At 36.6% G+C, this 17,935-nt stretch overlaps 1 protein-coding gene across 1 annotated transcript in view; it reads right to left on the bottom strand.

The window, feature by feature from the left end:
- Nucleotides 1-17,935, bottom strand: part of LOC101900175 (E3 ubiquitin-protein ligase HECW2) — a 45,200-nt gene extending 27,265 nt beyond the window's left edge. The window contains exons 1-3 of the mRNA XM_059120918.1: nt 16,350-17,935; nt 11,588-14,397; nt 11,352-11,518 (exon numbers count right to left, since the gene is read on the bottom strand). Coding sequence (XP_058976901.1) covers nt 11,352-11,518; nt 11,588-14,397; nt 16,350-17,181 — 3,809 coding nt within the window. The 5' untranslated portion in view covers nt 17,182-17,935. The remainder of the gene's footprint in view (nt 1-11,351; nt 11,519-11,587; nt 14,398-16,349) is intronic.

Raw genomic sequence — 17,935 nt, 5'->3', positions numbered from 1 at the left:
GTAAAAATGTCCACCAATATTCCTTAAACAACGACAAATATTTTTATGCAAATAACCACAACAAAATCTCAACATTCAAATTTCATTCAAAAAAGTAACGTATTTTGGACAAAGCCATTTGTGTGAAAAAAGGTACGTTTTTTAAGATCAACATTTGACAACTTCTGCTAACAATGCAGTATCTACATATATACGTACAGTATCAGACAAAACATTTGCAACTAGTATACATTTTTTATAAATTGCCATAATAAAACCTGTGGGGTAAAGTTATTCAAATTTTATTTGCATTTATGTAATATTGTAAATGTCAGCGGGTATTTTAAATAAAAATTAAATTCATGTCTTTGAAACTTAGAATATTTTTAAACTTTTTATGACGAAAGTCATAATTTGAAGAAGACAAAACAATTGCAACTTTTTTTTAATATTTCGTAGCCTTGCATTTAAATCAAAAATCAGCGAATGAGATCAAAACGAAACAAAACATAACGGGTTTTTACAGTTTAACAAGAAAATGTTTTAAGTTGCAATTGTTTTGTCTTGTCCAAATAATGACTTTCCTCACAAAAATTTTAAAAATATTCTAAATTACAAAGACGTAAATGTAATTTTTGTTTAAAATGCTACCTTAGATCTACAATATTACAAAAATGCAAATAAAATTTGAATAACATTACCCCACAGGTTTTATTAAGACAATTTATGAAATGTGTATACTAGTTGCAAATGTTTTGTCCGATACTGTACATCTACATTGAAATACCTCACCGTGAGTCAATAACAGACGATGGATGATTGAAGCAGAATAAAACATGATATTGTTCGAGACCGCATGGCTATGACAAACTATTGTTGATTTTATTCATTATAGCGTCATATTCTCAATTCAGTTCTCCGTTTGTCTAAAAGACAACATGCAGTCACACATGATTTGAATATTTTCAATATAATTCTTTCGCTCTGTGAGAACATGCGAGGGATGTTGAAAAAAGTCTTGTAGGGTAACTGATATTTTAAAGTAAACAAGTAAAAAAGCTGTAACTTCGGCCGGACCGAACTTTTCAATATCCTTCACCATTTGGAACGAATTTGGCACTTTTCAAAAAATAAAATCCGTTAAAAATTCTATTAAAATCTTAAAAATGCCGAATGTACCCTTTATGTCATAAGCCATTACAATTTTCAAATGCGAAACTTGAAAAAAAATTCGGTGAATAATGTAGCTATAATCATTAAAATACAGAATACAGGGAGATACCATTATATGTTGGCTATATCAAAACGTGGACCTTCACATACAATTTTCTGATATAGGCTATAGTATCCATTACGAACTTCAAATACCAAAATTTGAAATATTTCCGGTGAATAATGTAGCTATAACCATCAAAATACCGAATATCGGTTAGTACCATTATATGGGAGCTATACGAAGGCGTGGACCTGCACAGACAATTTTCTGTCTTAGGCTGTAGTATCCATTGCGAACTTCAAATGCCAAATTTGAAACATTTCCGGTGAATCATGTCGCTTAAATCACGAAAATACCGAAAATAGGGAGGCACCATCATATGGGGGCTATATGAAGACGTGGACTTGGACAGACAATTTTCTGCCATAGGCTGTAGGATCCGTTAGGAACTTTAAATACCAAATTTGAAACAATTCCGGTGAATAATGCCGCTAAAATCATCAAAATACCGAATATCGGGTAGTACCATTATATGGGTGCTATACGAAGGCGTGGACCTGCACGGACACATTTCTGTCATAGGCTGTAGTATCCATTGCGAACTTCAAATTCCAAATTTGAAACATTTCCGGTGAATATTGTCGCTTAAATCACGAAAAACCCGAAAATAGGGAGGCACCATTATATGGGAGCTATATGAAGACGTGGACTTGGACAGACAATTTTCTGTCATCCGTTAGGAACTTATAATACCAAATTTGAAATAATTCCGGTAAATAATGACGCTAAAGTCATCAAAATACCGAATATCGGGTAGTACCATTATATGGGAGCTATACGAAGGCGTGGACCTGCACGGACAAATTTCTGTCATAGGCTGTAGTATCCATTGCGAACTTCAAATGCCAAATTTGAAACATTTCCGGTGAATCATGTCGCTTAAATCACGAAAACACCGAAAATAGGAAGGCACCATTATATGGGGCCTATATGTAGACGTGTACTTGGACAGACAATTTTCTGTAATAGGCTGTAGGATCCGTTAGGAACTTATAATACCAAATTTGAAATAATTCCGGTAAATAATGCCGCTAAGGTCATCAAAATACTGAATATCGGGAAGTACCGTTATATGGGGCCTATACGAAGGCGTAATGTCGCTTAAATCATAAAAATACCGAAAATAGCGAGGTACCGTTATATGGGGGCTACCATTTTCAATACCAAAAGTCCTGCCAACATAATACACATTTGAGTAAAATTTTATCAACCTACTTCATTTCTGTCGGAAGCTAGAGTGATTTCCACAGACGGACAGACAAACAGTAGGACGGTCATCGTTAAATCGACATAGAATTTTATGCTGATCAAGAATCTGACTCCCGACGACACAGTACTTATTGTATTATACTTTTTCATAATGATATGGGAAACATCATTCCGTAAAGGTTTGAAGTGCTAGAAGAAATCCATTTTGTAAAGAAATGAACTCTATGTACCTTATATAGAGGCACGAAAGTGATATTAGATATATCTGCTTTGTTTTCATTTATTTAGGTACTTAAAAGTAGGTCAATTTTGTTATTGTTACTTCACCATCCACCCTCCTAAAACATCAACGAATATTTCTTCACTCCCAAAAAGACATTTCATTTGTATGTTTTTTGGGGTGTTTTTTATTTATTGCAGTTGAATAAAAATTTTAATTTTATTTTTTTTTATTATTCGAATTTTTTGAAACATTTAATGATGGCTTAATTGTAGCTATCATCAATTATATATTCGAACTTAGAAGTTGTGTTGTTGCTTGGCTTTTATTCATCTTTTCAATTAATATTACTGTTGGCGTTGTTGTTGTTGTTTCTGCTGCTTAGATTGCATTTGTCATAACAAAACATATTTGCATGACATGTTGTTGTTTATTTTCTTTCTATACGCGATGTTTTTGTATTTTAAGTAGATGCGAGTATCGAGATGAGTCGTTGAAGTATCGAAGTGTTAGATGATGACGGTGGCGATGATGCTGCTGGACGTCATCTGCTCCCCTCTTTTCATTGCTGATTTTAGCAAAGATAAGGAAGTTTTTGTAATATCAATATATAAACTTACATAGATGATACATACATATGTAAGTGAGGAAGTTTGTGGGTGTTTCGAAGGGGAATTTGGCCTATATTTCATTGGCACCAAAGATTTTTTTAAATAATATTTTTTTATTATTAAATCTCCAATTTGTATTTTTAAAATGAATATTCCCAGATAATGGAGTAATAGAGTTATACTATTTTGGGTTTTTTATTGGGTAATACTGTCATTTTGTTGAAAAGAGAGGCTAAAAAAGGGGCCCTCCATTCACCAATAACATACAGGGTGAGATGAAAAAACTGTAACCATCTTCAGACTGCTGTCATTTCTAAGCCACTCGCCCGACAGCTGTTAAAATTAGTCCAGTGAAAGCTCATTATATTGTCTACAAGCGTAAAAAAGAATTTTGGTGCGAATTTTCCAAAAAAAAAGTTATTCGCGATGGAATTCAAGCGTGATAGTGTGAATTCATTATATTTGGCTGAAAACCACAAGTGGCTATCGTTAGAGCACTTCAGCATTTAAATGTGAATAAATCTTTTGTGTCTCGTACCATCGCTCGTTACCGTGATACTGGTAGCGTAGCCCGATGTCAAGGAGGTGGACGGAAGAAAACAGTAACATCAGCCGAAATGCTTCGAAAAGTAAAGAAGCGACTTGATCGAAACTCGCGTCGCAGTGGCCGAAAAATGGCTCGTAAGCTGAACATATCGCAATATTTCATTCGGCAAATATTGAAAAGTGAACTCGGGGTAAAGCCATTTAAATTCCAAAAAGTGCAAGAACTTACACCGCGTCAGAAAAAAATAGACTCAAAAGAGCTAAAGATTTGCTTTGCTTGGCCGAAAGTGGTGAACTGCCGAATTTGGTTTTCTCCGCTCCGATGAGAAAACATTCGTTTTTCAGAAGTTTGTAAACAGGTCAGCTGAAAATGTTCACCTTCAGGTTGGCCACCAAAACTCAAGGGCCGGCCACGGTGATGGTGTGGGCCGCCATAACAGCCGATGGTCGTTCTCCGCTCGTATTAATCGACCGTGGCATCAGAATAATTGCCGAATATTATTGCGAAAATATTCTGGACGGTGTATTAAAGCCTTGGGCACGCAAACATTTTGGCCGCAGATCTTGGACATTCCTACAGGACTCAGCACGCGCCACCCAAGAATGGTTACATAATGAGCTTAATTTTCAGCGCACAATGGCCACCAAAGCGCACAATGGCCACCAAAACGGATAGCAATCCGTTGGACTATTGTGTCTGGAGTATTTTGGAAAGCAAGGTTGGCACTAAAAAATACCAAAGTGTCGATCACCTCAAAGAAGCGCTTTGCCGGAAATGGGCCAAAATACCGCAGAGCAACATTCGGGCAGCGTGTGACGGTTTAATTGGCCGTTTGAAGGCTATAATTCGTGCTAAAGGTGACCAATTCGAACAAATCTAAAATTATTCTAAAATTTGATGTTATTTCCGACATTTTTTGCTTTCATTAAATAAAATTTAAAAAAATGTAAAAATTATGGCGTTTGACTTTGTTGCAGATTTTTTATCTCACCCTGTAGCTGTAATCCTGATATTTGATATGGATGGCACTGTTGGTGCTTGTGGTAAAGAGAAATAGCTGTTTTTGGATATGCGTACTATAATTGTACTAATTGATACTGAATTTGGTAATGTGGAATATTAAAGAGCTGAAATCCTGAATTTTAATATTAAGGTCACTGTTGGTATCTGAGGCTCAGATATAGACATTATTCTGACAGGGGATGAGATCGAGTACAGAAAAAATACGCATGCATAGTAATACAACAACGGTATGACAAGAACTAAAAAGAGTACTCGGCATGAGGAGAATCTGCTCGATTTCGAATGGATTTTGCTCCCACTCAAAAACGAGCGAAAACATGCTCACTCCTATTCGAGCGAATACGCGAGTTTTTCGGAGTTTTTCGGAGACCCGAATATAATATTCGGTAAACTTCAAAATGAGAGATTATGAAGTTTTTTTTTGTGTAAAGGTAAACATTTTCTTCTTATTTTTTTTCCAAAAAAAGGAAGGAAACGTCAAAATTTAAAAATTTAGAATACTAAAAAGACCTAACACGAACTGTTGGAATGAATTGAACATTTTAAGGCGGACCTGTCCCTGACGAAGTATCGGGCACTTGCTAGTTGTTTGATGTTTGAACAGTATTTTCCCAATGACAGAAGATATACGTCACCCTCGAATACTCGAATTTCGGCATTTATATCCATATTTTTATGGGTATTTCCAACTTTCGAGTGAATTTGAATGAATAAAAAAACGAGAAAAAATCAAAATATGTTTTTTTTGTCTGTGAAAATCGTATCTAAAATCTTCTGAGCAATATTTTCGCGTAACATTTTAATGTCAAATTGTGTACTTATTTTACGGTTCAAGGAAGGATGGACATGGAAATAATAGAGCCAGAAGGAAATTCATCACACCATAACTCAGAAGTTCGACCTACAGTAAATCTGTCCTTCGAGGATCTTAATATACTCACAACGACCTTTTATCTGCAAAAATTATTTTCCATCCTACCAAATATTTTGTTTGGAGTGTAATATTTTTAAAACATTAGAAAAGATTTCTATGTGGTTTTTTACTGATATACAAATCGCAACCCTTTTCACTTAATTACCCTCAAAAGATAATATTTAACCTTCAAGAAAACACAGAAAAAATACAAAATAGATTTTTATTTAAAGCATTTATTAAAATATTAAATCTGACCTTGTTTTATCGACGCCGTAGTCGTTGTTGTCGTAGTCAAATCAAATCAAAAGTTCTTATCGAATCAACAAAAAAATTTAAAATGCAGCGAAGCAGGACAACAGCCATTAACAAAAACCACAGGTTGGTCGCACGTAGCCGCCACACAACACCTAGCCCAGGCAAACGGGGGTGGTCGGGTAGGAGAGTATGTGTACTTAAACAAACTGTCTAAGTGACTGACTAACTAATTGCTCACCTACCTACCTAATAAGTTATTAAGTTCGAATATTTTCATGCTTAGGGTTAATTTGAGATTGATGACTGCGATAAGGAAAAAAACTATGAGGCTTGCGGAGTTCTGCCTAATTTGTAAATGTTATTAATTTGTGTAAACTTATTGCGGTAAATCTTAGATTTCGATTGTTAGGTGTTTTGGTTTTTGTTTTTTTTTTACTTACAATAAATTACAGGAAATATTTATTTAAAATAATAATGACCTTTTATAATGTTCGATTACAGGTCATTGAACTAAACATTTGAAATTAAAATTAATTTTTTTCTGTTAATACATTTTGTAATTAGTTTATAATAAGGCTAAAATTTAATTGAATTATGAGGAGGGTCTCTCAAAAAGAAAAAACGGCTATATAACAAAAATTATCCGCCTAAAAAACTACCCAGAGACCTGGTGATGGTCTTTGAAGATTGATTGAAAAATCCACGCCTAGAAACCTGACAACAGTCTTTCAAAAACAACGTCTAGAGAACTGATGATGGTCTTTGAAAAATTCTTTAAAAATCCATGCCTAGAGACCTGATGAAGGTCTTTGAAAAATTCTTTAAAAATCCACGCCTAGAGACCTGATGAAGGTCTTTGAAAAATTCTTTAAAAATCCGCGCCTAGAGATCTGATAAAGGTCTTTGAAAAATTCTTTAAAAATCCACGCCTAGAGACCTGATGAAGGTCTTTGAAAAATTCTTTAAAAATCCACGCCTAGAGACCTGATGAAGGTCTTTGAAAAATTCTTTAAAAATCCACGCCTAGAGACCTGATGAAGGTCTTTGAAAAATTCTTTAAAAATCCACGCCTAGAGACCTGATGAAGGTCTTTGAAAAATTCTTTAAAAATCCACGCCTAGAGACCTGATGAAGGTCTTTGAAAAATTCTTTAAAAATCCACGCCTAGAGACCTGATTAAGGTCTTTGAAAAACTCTTTAAAAATCCACGCCTAGAGACCTGATGAAGGTCTTTGAAAAATTCTTTAAAAATCCACGCCTAGAGACCTGATGAAGATCTTTGAAAAATTCTTTAAAAATCCACGCCTAGAGACCTGATGAAGGTCTTTGAAAAATTCTTTAAAAATCCACGCCAAGAGACCTGATGAAGGTCTTTGAAAAATTCTTTAAAAATCCACGCATAGAGACCTTATAAAGGTGTTTGAAAAATTTTTAAAAATCCACGCCTAGAGACCTGATGAAGGTCTTTGAAAAATTCTTTAAAAATCCACGCCTAGAGACCTGATGAAGGTCTTTGAAAAATTCTTTAAAAATCCACGGATAGAGGTAGATAGATTTAAAAATCCACGCCTAGAGACCTGATAAGGGTCTTTTAAAAATTCTTTAAAATTCCACGGATAGAGGTAGATAGATTTAAAAATCCACGCCTTCTTCAAATATAAAAATCATTCCGATTCAGAGATTTCCCTAGCTAATATATCCGTTCAAATTCAAATTAACAAATCCATAGGAAATTGCTTCGTTTTAATGAATTTCATATGACTGTATTGGTTTTATTCCAATGTTTACAAATATTTTCCAGATGACTTAGAATCTGAACGAAAGGAGGGCTGGCTGGCTGGCTGACTGTCATAAATTCCACGAAGCAAGAATTCCTTTACGATAAGTGAGACATTGCTTAATTCTTGATTACTATGTATTAATCGTTGTTGAATTGTAAAGAACGGCAAATATTTAATATTCCCAGGCTAGTGGGTTGGGAAGTCAACGTCTTATTGATTTCTATTTAATTAGATTATAATAGCTTTTGTCATATCGAATGTAAATATATGAATGAATGAAAAAAATGAAATAATGTAGGCGTTGCTTGGGAATAATTTGCAGTTACTTATCTAAGAGATAAGAGAAGTAAAGCTGATTTTTGCAAATGTTTGAATAAATGTCTTTGACTACATTAAATCTCAAAGTTTACAAAACATCTGCTAAAAACTGATATAACTCAAGAATTTCTTATAAATATTGATCTGAATTTCATTCGATACTTGATAATGAAATATGGTTTTAGAATTTTTTAAACAAAGCTAAGTGACATGGTTTCCCTTTATTAACCGCACGACGTTCAACTTTCGTAATTAACTTGTCTAAATATTGACAATCTAATTAGACACGAAACATGTTGGGTCATATATCGAAGCGACCTCAGGTAATTTCATTTAAATTCAATTTGCACATATGTTCATACATATGTACGTACTACTCACTGCAATTCACGTCGCCAAATTAGCGCCAATAATTAATACCGAAAGGTATGGAATCCAACAAATACACACACTAAGGTATCTATCCATCCACTCCCACACACATCATGCTGAAGCTAGTTTCGATTATTGTTATTTGGAAAGGTGTTAATATTTGATAAATTAAAAGCATGTTTATTTTTATTGCCAACATGTTTTTGTGCTAATTGTTTAATAAATTTGATAATTGTCTTTTCTTTATTAATTTTTATTTTTCTATGAATTATTTACTATGCAGAAGAAAACATCGAAAAAGTGATAATTAGAATTTAAAAATTTAAAAATACATTCCAAAATAAACAGTGTGAAGAGAAGAATATAATTAAAATTAAAATAAATATGGATTTTTTTAACGAATTTCAGGTCGGTAGGTGTAGATTTTTAACTAATTTTTTTCAAAGACCATCTTCAGGTCTTTAGGCTTGGATTTTTAAAGAATTTTTCAAAAACCATCTTTAGGTCTCTAGGCCTGGTTTTTTAAAGAATTTTTCCGAAGACCGTCATCAGTTCCCTAGGCGTGGATTTTTAAAGAATTTTTTCCGAAGACCTTCATCAGGTCTCTAGGCGTGGATATTTAAAGAATTTTTCAAAACCAACTTCAGATCTCTAGACGTGGATTTTTAAATAATTTTTCAAAACCAACTTCAGATCTCTAGACGTGGATTTTTAAATAATTTTTCAAAGAGATCATCAGTTCCCTTGGGCGTGGATTTTTAAAGAATTTTTCAGAAACCAACTTCAGATCTCTAGACGTGGATTTTTAAATAATTTTTCAAAGAGATCATCAGTTCCCTTTGGCGTGAATTTTTAAAGAATTTTTCAAAAAGCTTCTTCAGGTCTATAGGCGTGGATTTTTAAAAATTTTTTCAAAAAGCTTCTTCAGGTCTATAGGCGTGGATTTTTAAAGATTTTTTCAAAAAGCTTCTTCAGGTCTATAGGCGTGGGTTTTTAAAGAATTTTTCAAAGACCATCTCCAATTCTCTAGGCGTGGATTTAAAAAAAAAAATCAAAGACCATCTTCAGACCTCTAGATTTGGAATTAAAAAAAAAATTCAAAGACCATCTCCAATTCTCTAGGTGTAGATTTTTAAAGCATTTTCAAAACACCATCTTCAGGTCTCTAGGCTCGAATTTTTAAAGCACTTTTCAAAAACCATCTTCAGGTCTCTAGCGTCGATTTTTAAAGCACTTTTCAAAAACCATCTTCAGGTCTCTAGCGTCGATTTTTAAAGCACTTTTCAAAAACCATCTTCAGGTCTCTAGCGTCGATTTTTAAAGAATTTTTAACCAAGGAACCTCAAGGCATCGATTTTTAAGGAGTTTTTAATAAGACGGTCTCTAGTCACGGATTTTTAAAAATTTTTAAAAGACGATCTCCAAATCACTAGACGTTGATTTTTAAAGAATTTTTCAAAGAACATCTTCAGGTCTCTAGGCGTGGATTTAAAAAAAAAAATCAAAGACCATCTCCAAATCTTTAGGCGGGGACTTTTAAAGAATTTTTCAAAGGCCATCTCCAAATCTTTAGGCATGGATTTTTAAAGGATTTTTCAAACACCATCTTCATGTCTCTAGGCTTGGATTTTTAAAGCATTTTTCAAAGACCATCCATAAGCTCTAGGCTTGGATTTAAAAAAAAAATCAAATACCATCTTCAGGTCTTTAGTCGTGGATTTTTAAAGAATTTTTCAAAAACCAACTTCAGATCTCTAGGCGTGGATTTTTAAAGATTTTTTCAAACACCATCATTAGGTCCCTAAACGAGGATTTTTAAGAAGTTTAAAATACCATCTTCAGGTCTATAGGCCTGGAACTTTAAAGAATTTGTCGAAGACCATCATCAGATCGCTGGGCATGGATTTTTAAAGATTTTTTCAAAGACCACCGACAGGTCTACAGGCGTGCATTTCAGTAGGGCTTATTTAAAGAAAATGTTTACGGGCCACTTTCAGGATGATATCTTTTTTTGGTAAGATATAGGAGGCTTTTAAAGGGGTTTAAAACAGAATAGCCACCTTTGATAACTTTTAAGGAATTATTTTAAGGCTAACATAACATGTATAGTCGTGGGTTTTCGGAAATTTGTAAGACCACCATCAAATCCATAATCGTGGATTTTTTAAAAACCATCTTCAGACAGTTGTCATGGAATTTAGAAGATTTTCTTGAATATATCTTCAGGTCAATAGTGAAGAATTTCACGCATTTTTTCACAGTTTATCATAGGATGACATTCGTAGATTTTTAAAAGTTCTTAAGGACTGTCTTCCGGTCTATACTCCTGGATTTTTTTAAGTTTTTTCTGAAGGTTAAATTTATTTTTCAAAGGGTCATAGTAGCATATAATTCTGAATTATTGAGGAACCAAAAAACATTTTTCACGAATTTTAACAAAAGTCGAACCCAACTAGATCTTCAGTACCAGTAATTCATAAGTCCTGTTAATTGCGGTGCCAATAACATCAGTGCATATGTAACAAATTGTATACGAGAAGGTATTTTGCCAGAAAGCACGGATATTTAAGTGTGTATGATAAAGAATAGGATAAACATGTGTTGTAAGGTCTAGGCCGCAATAAAAAACAGCCACTCTTTATTGAGCAACCAATGTAAATATCTAACTATATAAAGATATAAAACTCAACATATCTTATGTGTGAGGCATTGTGAGAGAAAAAAATGTAATTTTAGATAAAAAACGAGTTCAATTATATTCCCCTTAGGCTAAAGATAAGTTGATACATAAATCTGGATAAAAAGCGAGTTTCGCCTTTATTGTGTAAAAAGTACTTTACTTACCTTAACATAATTGTCAATTGTAGATCATGAGCCATTCTTTCCAAGGCTGGCACCCCTTCGACTCGAAGAATATTAATTTTTTCCCTCAAGGAACGTGACACATTGTTTTGGCCTTGACGTTCACGTAAAATTTCTATAATATTGGGTTGTCTCAAAAAGGCAATAACCTGAAAAACAACAACATGGAAAACAATTTTTAAAATAACTTCTTAAATGGCAGGAAATTCAAGACTCACCTTTTCATTATAGGCCACGGGAATCTCATGATAACTATTATTCGACGACATTGCACTGGAGGAGCTGGGACCATTGTTGTAGGATGATGACGATGTTGACGGTGCATAATGAGGCATATTATCGTTTTGCATAAATTGACTGTGGCGTGAATTGCTTGTCGTCCCCGACGACGATGAGGTTGATGTTGGTCTGGGTGGTGGCAGGGGAGGATGATTTCCTACGCCTCCAGCGGCAGAAATACAATTGCCATCGATGGCATCGAATTGAGGATGATGTGGTTGGGGTTGTTGCTGCCTATGGCGTATTATCCTTGGACAGTCAATGGGCAAACGTGGATCCATAAATGACGTTTGTCGATTATTGTGATCTATAAAGAACTGTTTGCCCGACTGATCCAGCTTTGTCTCCCAACTCGAGGGCAAATCTCGATTGAGCTGGGCAAATGAATTGACCAAAGCTACCAAATCTTTGTTGTATTGATAGCGTTGAAAACACGAGGGATCTCTTCGTATACGTATTACCATATGCTTGAGGGCAGTATTGCGATTATAAATGGCTAAAGCATCTTCATTGGTATGAAGCATTGAGTAAAAATCCGGACGGCAGAGCATAAGAACAGCTGGGTGTACCGACAAAGAGACGTGCTGGAAATTCGATGGTGGTGGTGCATTGTGATTGTTGTTGTGAGCTAGGTGATGGTGTGGAGATTGCGAGGCTTGAGTATTATCATTATGGCCCACGATGGCCGGACGATTTTCATTGGTGATGGTGCGCCGTATGGATTGGTAACGTCTGTCCAGTTGTTGACGGTGATGTTGTTCACGGCCACCATGGCCATTTAGAGTGGCCGAACCATTTGATCCGGGTCTTTGCCAGGAAGTTGTACGGGTCGTGTGATCGATATAGAAAATACGACCATGACTATCCATTCTAGCCTCCCATGCCGGAGGTAAAGGTTCAGCAGTGGCGGCATTTATGGTCTGGCCGTCAGCTTCGGCCGAAAATATGGCACTAGTGCGTAAAAGGCCACCTGCTGCACCCCTCTCCGGTATTGAAGGCAAACGTGTGCTGGTGATGTGGACCACACCCAAATCATCCGAGGCATTGCCGTCATCTTCGTCATTATCGATGACCTCGATTGTGGATGAAGTGGCCGAGGACGATGCGGCGGCCATGGCGGCAGCACCTAAATGATCACGTGGTCGATCATCGGCACTGCGATTGCTGGAAGAACCATGGAATGCTGGCGAAGAGGGTGGAGTACGGGACGATAAATAATTGTAATCTAAATGACTAGCATGGGCTCCCGCCACAGCGCCGCCGCCACCACCACCACCACTTGGTGGCCCGTTGCCAATATACGTATCATCGAGATTATTGTTGAGGGAAATTGCAGCGGCCGCAGCTGCTGCCGCCTGTTGCTGTTGCATGCGAGCATGACGTCTGGCATGATGTGTAGGTGTTGGGGGACATATAAGATTCGGGGAACCCACCCCAGCACCAACGCCGCCAACCCGTTTTAACAGACGTTGTTGCGGACGATTGTGTAAAATGGGAGTGCCCGAATTGCTGGACACTGCTGACACCTGTTGCTGTTGTCCACTGTTGCTGCTGTTCAACACCTGGGCCTCGGGACTTAATTGAAAATCAAGTGGGGAAGCACTACGTGTCGAGCATCCCGATGGTGGGCTACGATGCCTTTTTGGCGATAGCATTAGGCGACTTGGCGACTGAGATTGACGTTCCTCATAAGCCGACTTCCCATTGGACAGAGTCCGTGTCAGAGGTCTATGCTGTCGCAGAGATGAGGTCGATGGCGTCTGTGGAAATTGAGTATTCGAGGAATTCTCTTTTGTGGGAAAAGCCGGAAACTCATATGTTTCACTTGCGGGCACTTTTTTGGTTGTAATCGTATTTATATAACTATCAGGACCGATTTTCTTTTTTATCAAAGGCTTAAATTTCATTGCAGGTGGCGAGGGTGTGGCACTTAGCTCATATTGCGGGCTCGAGTTGGATGAATTACTAGAATTGGCACTGTTCAGCAAATAGAGCGGTGAGTTGTTGGTGCTATTCGAATTGCTGCCATATCCATTGGAACCGATAATTCCCCCACCACCATAGACATCAAGTGTATCGTCCGTATCCAAAATATCAAATTTAAAGACATCACCTTGCAGACGAAAATCCCTGCCAATGGCTCGTGGTGGCCAAGATCGTTCCAATGGCCGATGTTGTGGTTGACGTAAATGTTTTTGCCGTCTCTGGATCTGGGCTTCCTTGTTAGCACTGGCCGAGGCATGTAGAGCTGCTGCAGCGCCCAGTAAACTTTCTACTGCAGCTGCCTCCTCATCTGCCTCTTCATCGATTGTAAAATTGACTGGTCCCACCAAACCTTGACCGCCATCGTCCACCTCAAATACAGTTTCAGCTGGTACTGTTTCATAACATTCTCGAGCTATCCAAAGATTAAATGAATCCGTTGCGGTGGAGGTTGTTGGGGTCGATGACGCTGGCGACTTTACACTGGCCCGTTTTTCTTTCTTTCGGGCACCGCTCAACGGCGTGGAGGTACCACTTTGCGGTGAGAGGGTCCATGATTTGCGGCGCGCTCCACCGCCAACACTGCCACCACCATCACTGCCAATACTGCCATTGTAGGAGTTTGTGGGCGACAATGTTGTGGCCGAAGCTGGAGTTTCACACGATTTGGTTGTCAGTAATGTCTGTTGACGTTGCTTCAAAGCTTGTTCATCTTCTGGAGCGGCACTAGTTGTATGTTGATTGATGTGATTGTAATCCTTTAAGTCTGGAAGAAGAAAAATTAGAATGAATTTTAGATATTTATTTGAAAATAGCATTTATAAATTATATAAATCTGTATAACTATAAACGATGAAGGGTGAGTGATTCATCAAGATTGACATAAACATAATGGGGTAAGGTCAGCCTAAGTATTCGCTGGATGAGGATCATCTATTGGAAATAGTGTTAGGGGAGGTTATTAGTACGATTTTTAGCAATATGAACCACTGTCGATTAGGAATTGGAAGTTATCAAAAATGCCTTACTTTTTCTAACAAGTATATAATATCTGAAGCAAATATTTAGTCGACCACGTAAGTAAATTACTATGAAATGCTATCGATCATGAGCAATCTCCAAAAGAAGTTGGTCTCTTGATATCTTTAGTCAAATAATGATAAGAAGCGATTTTAACTCTGAAAGCAAAGACCCGTTATGCTTATTCTAAATGAAGAGGTCAGCAAGATGAACCTGAGCATTACAAAACTCAACTATTTGAGCATTACAAAACTCAACTATTTGAGATTGCAGACCATGCGACGTCACAGGTATTTCAAATGATGAAACTAACTTGGCTATGCGGAGATAGATAAGAGTAATGGTTCTGCAAATGCAAGCAGTTCACAGTTTCGTTTGGATCACCAAATTGTGAATAGCGAACAAAAAGGCTGTACTGTAAAAAAAAATAGTCTTGAAGTTAAAAATGGAGGTTCTAATGGTGATTGCAGAAATAGTTGCAGACGATGAGGAACAACGGGGTCCATAACCCGACCATGCGACGTCAAAGGTATTTCAAATGATGATAGGGTCTATACGACGACGTGGACCTGCATAGGCAACTTTTGTCATAAGCCATTACAATATTCAAATGCGAAACTTGAAAAAAATCGGCGAATAATCTAGCTAATATCACTAAAATACCGAATATAGGGAGGTACCATTTTATGGGGGCTACACCAAAACGTGGATCTGCACAGACAATTTTCTGTCGTATGCTGTAGTATCCTTTACGAACTTCAAATACCAAATTTGAAATAATTCCGGTGAATAATGTCGCTTAAATCATCAAAATACCCAATATCGGGAGGTACCGCTATATGGAGTCTATACGAAGACGTGGACCTTCACAGAGAACTTTCTCTCAAAGCCTGTAGTATCCATTACGAACTTCAAATACCAAATTTGAAACAATTACGGTGAATAATGTCGCTAAAATTATCAAAATACCGAATATCGAAAGGTGCCGTTATATGGGGGTCTTTGAAGACGTGGACCTGCGCAGACAATTTTCTGTCATAGGCAGTAGTATCCATTACGAACTTCAAATACCAAATGTAAAACATTTTCGGTGAATAATGTCGCTTAAATCACCGAAATACCAAAAATAGTGAGGTACCATTATATGGGGGATATACCAAAACGTGGACCTTCATGGTCCATTTTCAATACCAACTGCCATGCAGATAGAATATTCATTTGAGTAACATTTTATCAACCTACTTCATTTAGTTGGGAAGCTAAAGTGATTTCCACAGACGGACGTATATCCCTAAATCGACATAGAATTTTGTGCTGATCAAGAATATAAATACTTTATGGGGTCTAAAATGTATATTTCGAGTTGTTACAAACGGAATGACAAGCTTAATATACTCTCCATAATATGCTGGAAGGTATAATAAGACGTTGTCCGTAAATGACCTTCTTATGGTAGGGTGTGAAAATTCATGTCTCAAAGGTTTTTTTTTTATAAATAGGGGATAAACCTCCATGTAAAGTTTAAAATCCATGTGCCCAAAGCTCACAACCCGCCTTCATATTCAGGCCTAATAGCGTGTCCCCTAGAACCTGTGGCGAGATTACCTGCCCTTAAAAACTATTTTTGATTTGGCACATAACAAAAAGCCTGCATAACTAGCTTACTAAAAGCCTATATTTCGATTCAAAAATACTTACTTCTTCCTCTCTTTTTGCGCAACACCACAATCGGCTCCGTTTCACCCTCAATGTGTAAATCCCGCTCATCGTGTTGTGGATGTTGCTGTTGAATCCTAATGAGATCATTGTCCAACAAAGATGGAGCATAGACATTCACATCATTCAAAATATCAGTTGCTAGGCCAACAGCACCTTCACATTCATCCTCATCCAAAAGAATGGTATTAGTTCGTGTGGACGACAAACTATTGGTGATGTTCAGGTTATTTATTTCATTACTAAAAGGCAATTGCTTGGTTTCCTTATTCTCGGCATTATCAATTGTAGCGGTGGCAGCATCAACATAATGGGTTTCTTGTTGTGATACTGGAATGGGTAGCAAAGCCATGCTGGCTTCTGATTCTTTGATGACATCATTAACTATTTTCAGTGTATTGCCAAATGTCAAAACAAGTTCCGTTACACCGCCAGTAGCTTCGTAAAATGTTTGATTACTTTCATCTTCTCCATCTTCATCGTCGTCATCGTCATGAGCTACATCATTATTGGCATCGGCATCCAAATAAATCCGTTCTTCATTTTTATTTTGAATTACATCCTTTTCTTTATGTGTTCCGGTTGCCGCATAAAACAAACTATCCACGTTATCTGTTTTCACGGGGGGTGGTGAAGAGCTTTTTGAATGTGTTGTCATTTCTTTGTTTACATCGCTTTGTTGTTCTTTTTGTGTGTTTTCATTGGCTTCTGTGTTGTTGTCTTGAGATTCGTCATCGACACTTGTTGCCGGTAGCGAATGTTGTTGGTCGCCGCCAACAGCAGCAGCACAACCGCCACCACCACCCTCAGCCATTTTTACGAAGATTTCTCAGCAACAGTCCATACACACAATTACCCGGGCGTTCTTTATCCATTTATTTCCATTTTTTATTAAAATCTCCACACATCAATAACAGAAAAAAAAACTAAATCATTATTTAAAAATTGTGTAGACAGTAGTTGTACACAAAGCACACATTTTTTTGCCGGTCATTATTTTTCCTTTACTTTATATTTTATGTTTTTTGTTTATATTCTAAATTTCCGTTTTTGTTTTGCTACCATAATTCCTGTGTGTATCACTCTCACTTGCGTGTGTGTGGGGGTCTCAATTTTTCACTTGCTTGTCTCTGCTCTGCTCCAATTTTAATTTATAGATTTTTTCGCTGACACTTTTATTGGCCCCACAAAACCTCACACTTCTTTTTCAAATCAAACTTCAAACGACGGAATGGGCAATCTTCGAAAAATATATTATTTAACAATGAAATTCACATTATTTCCATTGATATTTCCATAATTCTCAGCGGTTATTATTTCAATTAACATTCAATTCGAATACGTCGACAAATATTTAGTTGCCGTCATAAGAGTTGAAAACTTAAAGCACAATTTTACAAAGAAAACCATAAATTTCCGACTATTTTTCTTCACAATCCCGTTGTATGCTATGTTATCCACATTTTTATACAGAATTTATAGGAATTGCTTGTAATTTAAGCTAGATTTTTGCATTTTTTCACAATTTTCACGAACGCACTCAGCTTTTGCCCTTTCAATTAGCGAGA

This window comes from Musca domestica, unplaced genomic scaffold (genome assembly GCF_030504385.1).
Source record: "Musca domestica strain aabys unplaced genomic scaffold, Musca_domestica.polishedcontigs.V.1.1 18, whole genome shotgun sequence".
NCBI lineage: Eukaryota > Metazoa > Arthropoda > Insecta > Diptera > Muscidae > Musca > Musca domestica.
Note: the sequence above shows the minus strand (reverse complement) of the source record. Positions and strands in the feature narration are given on the sequence as shown.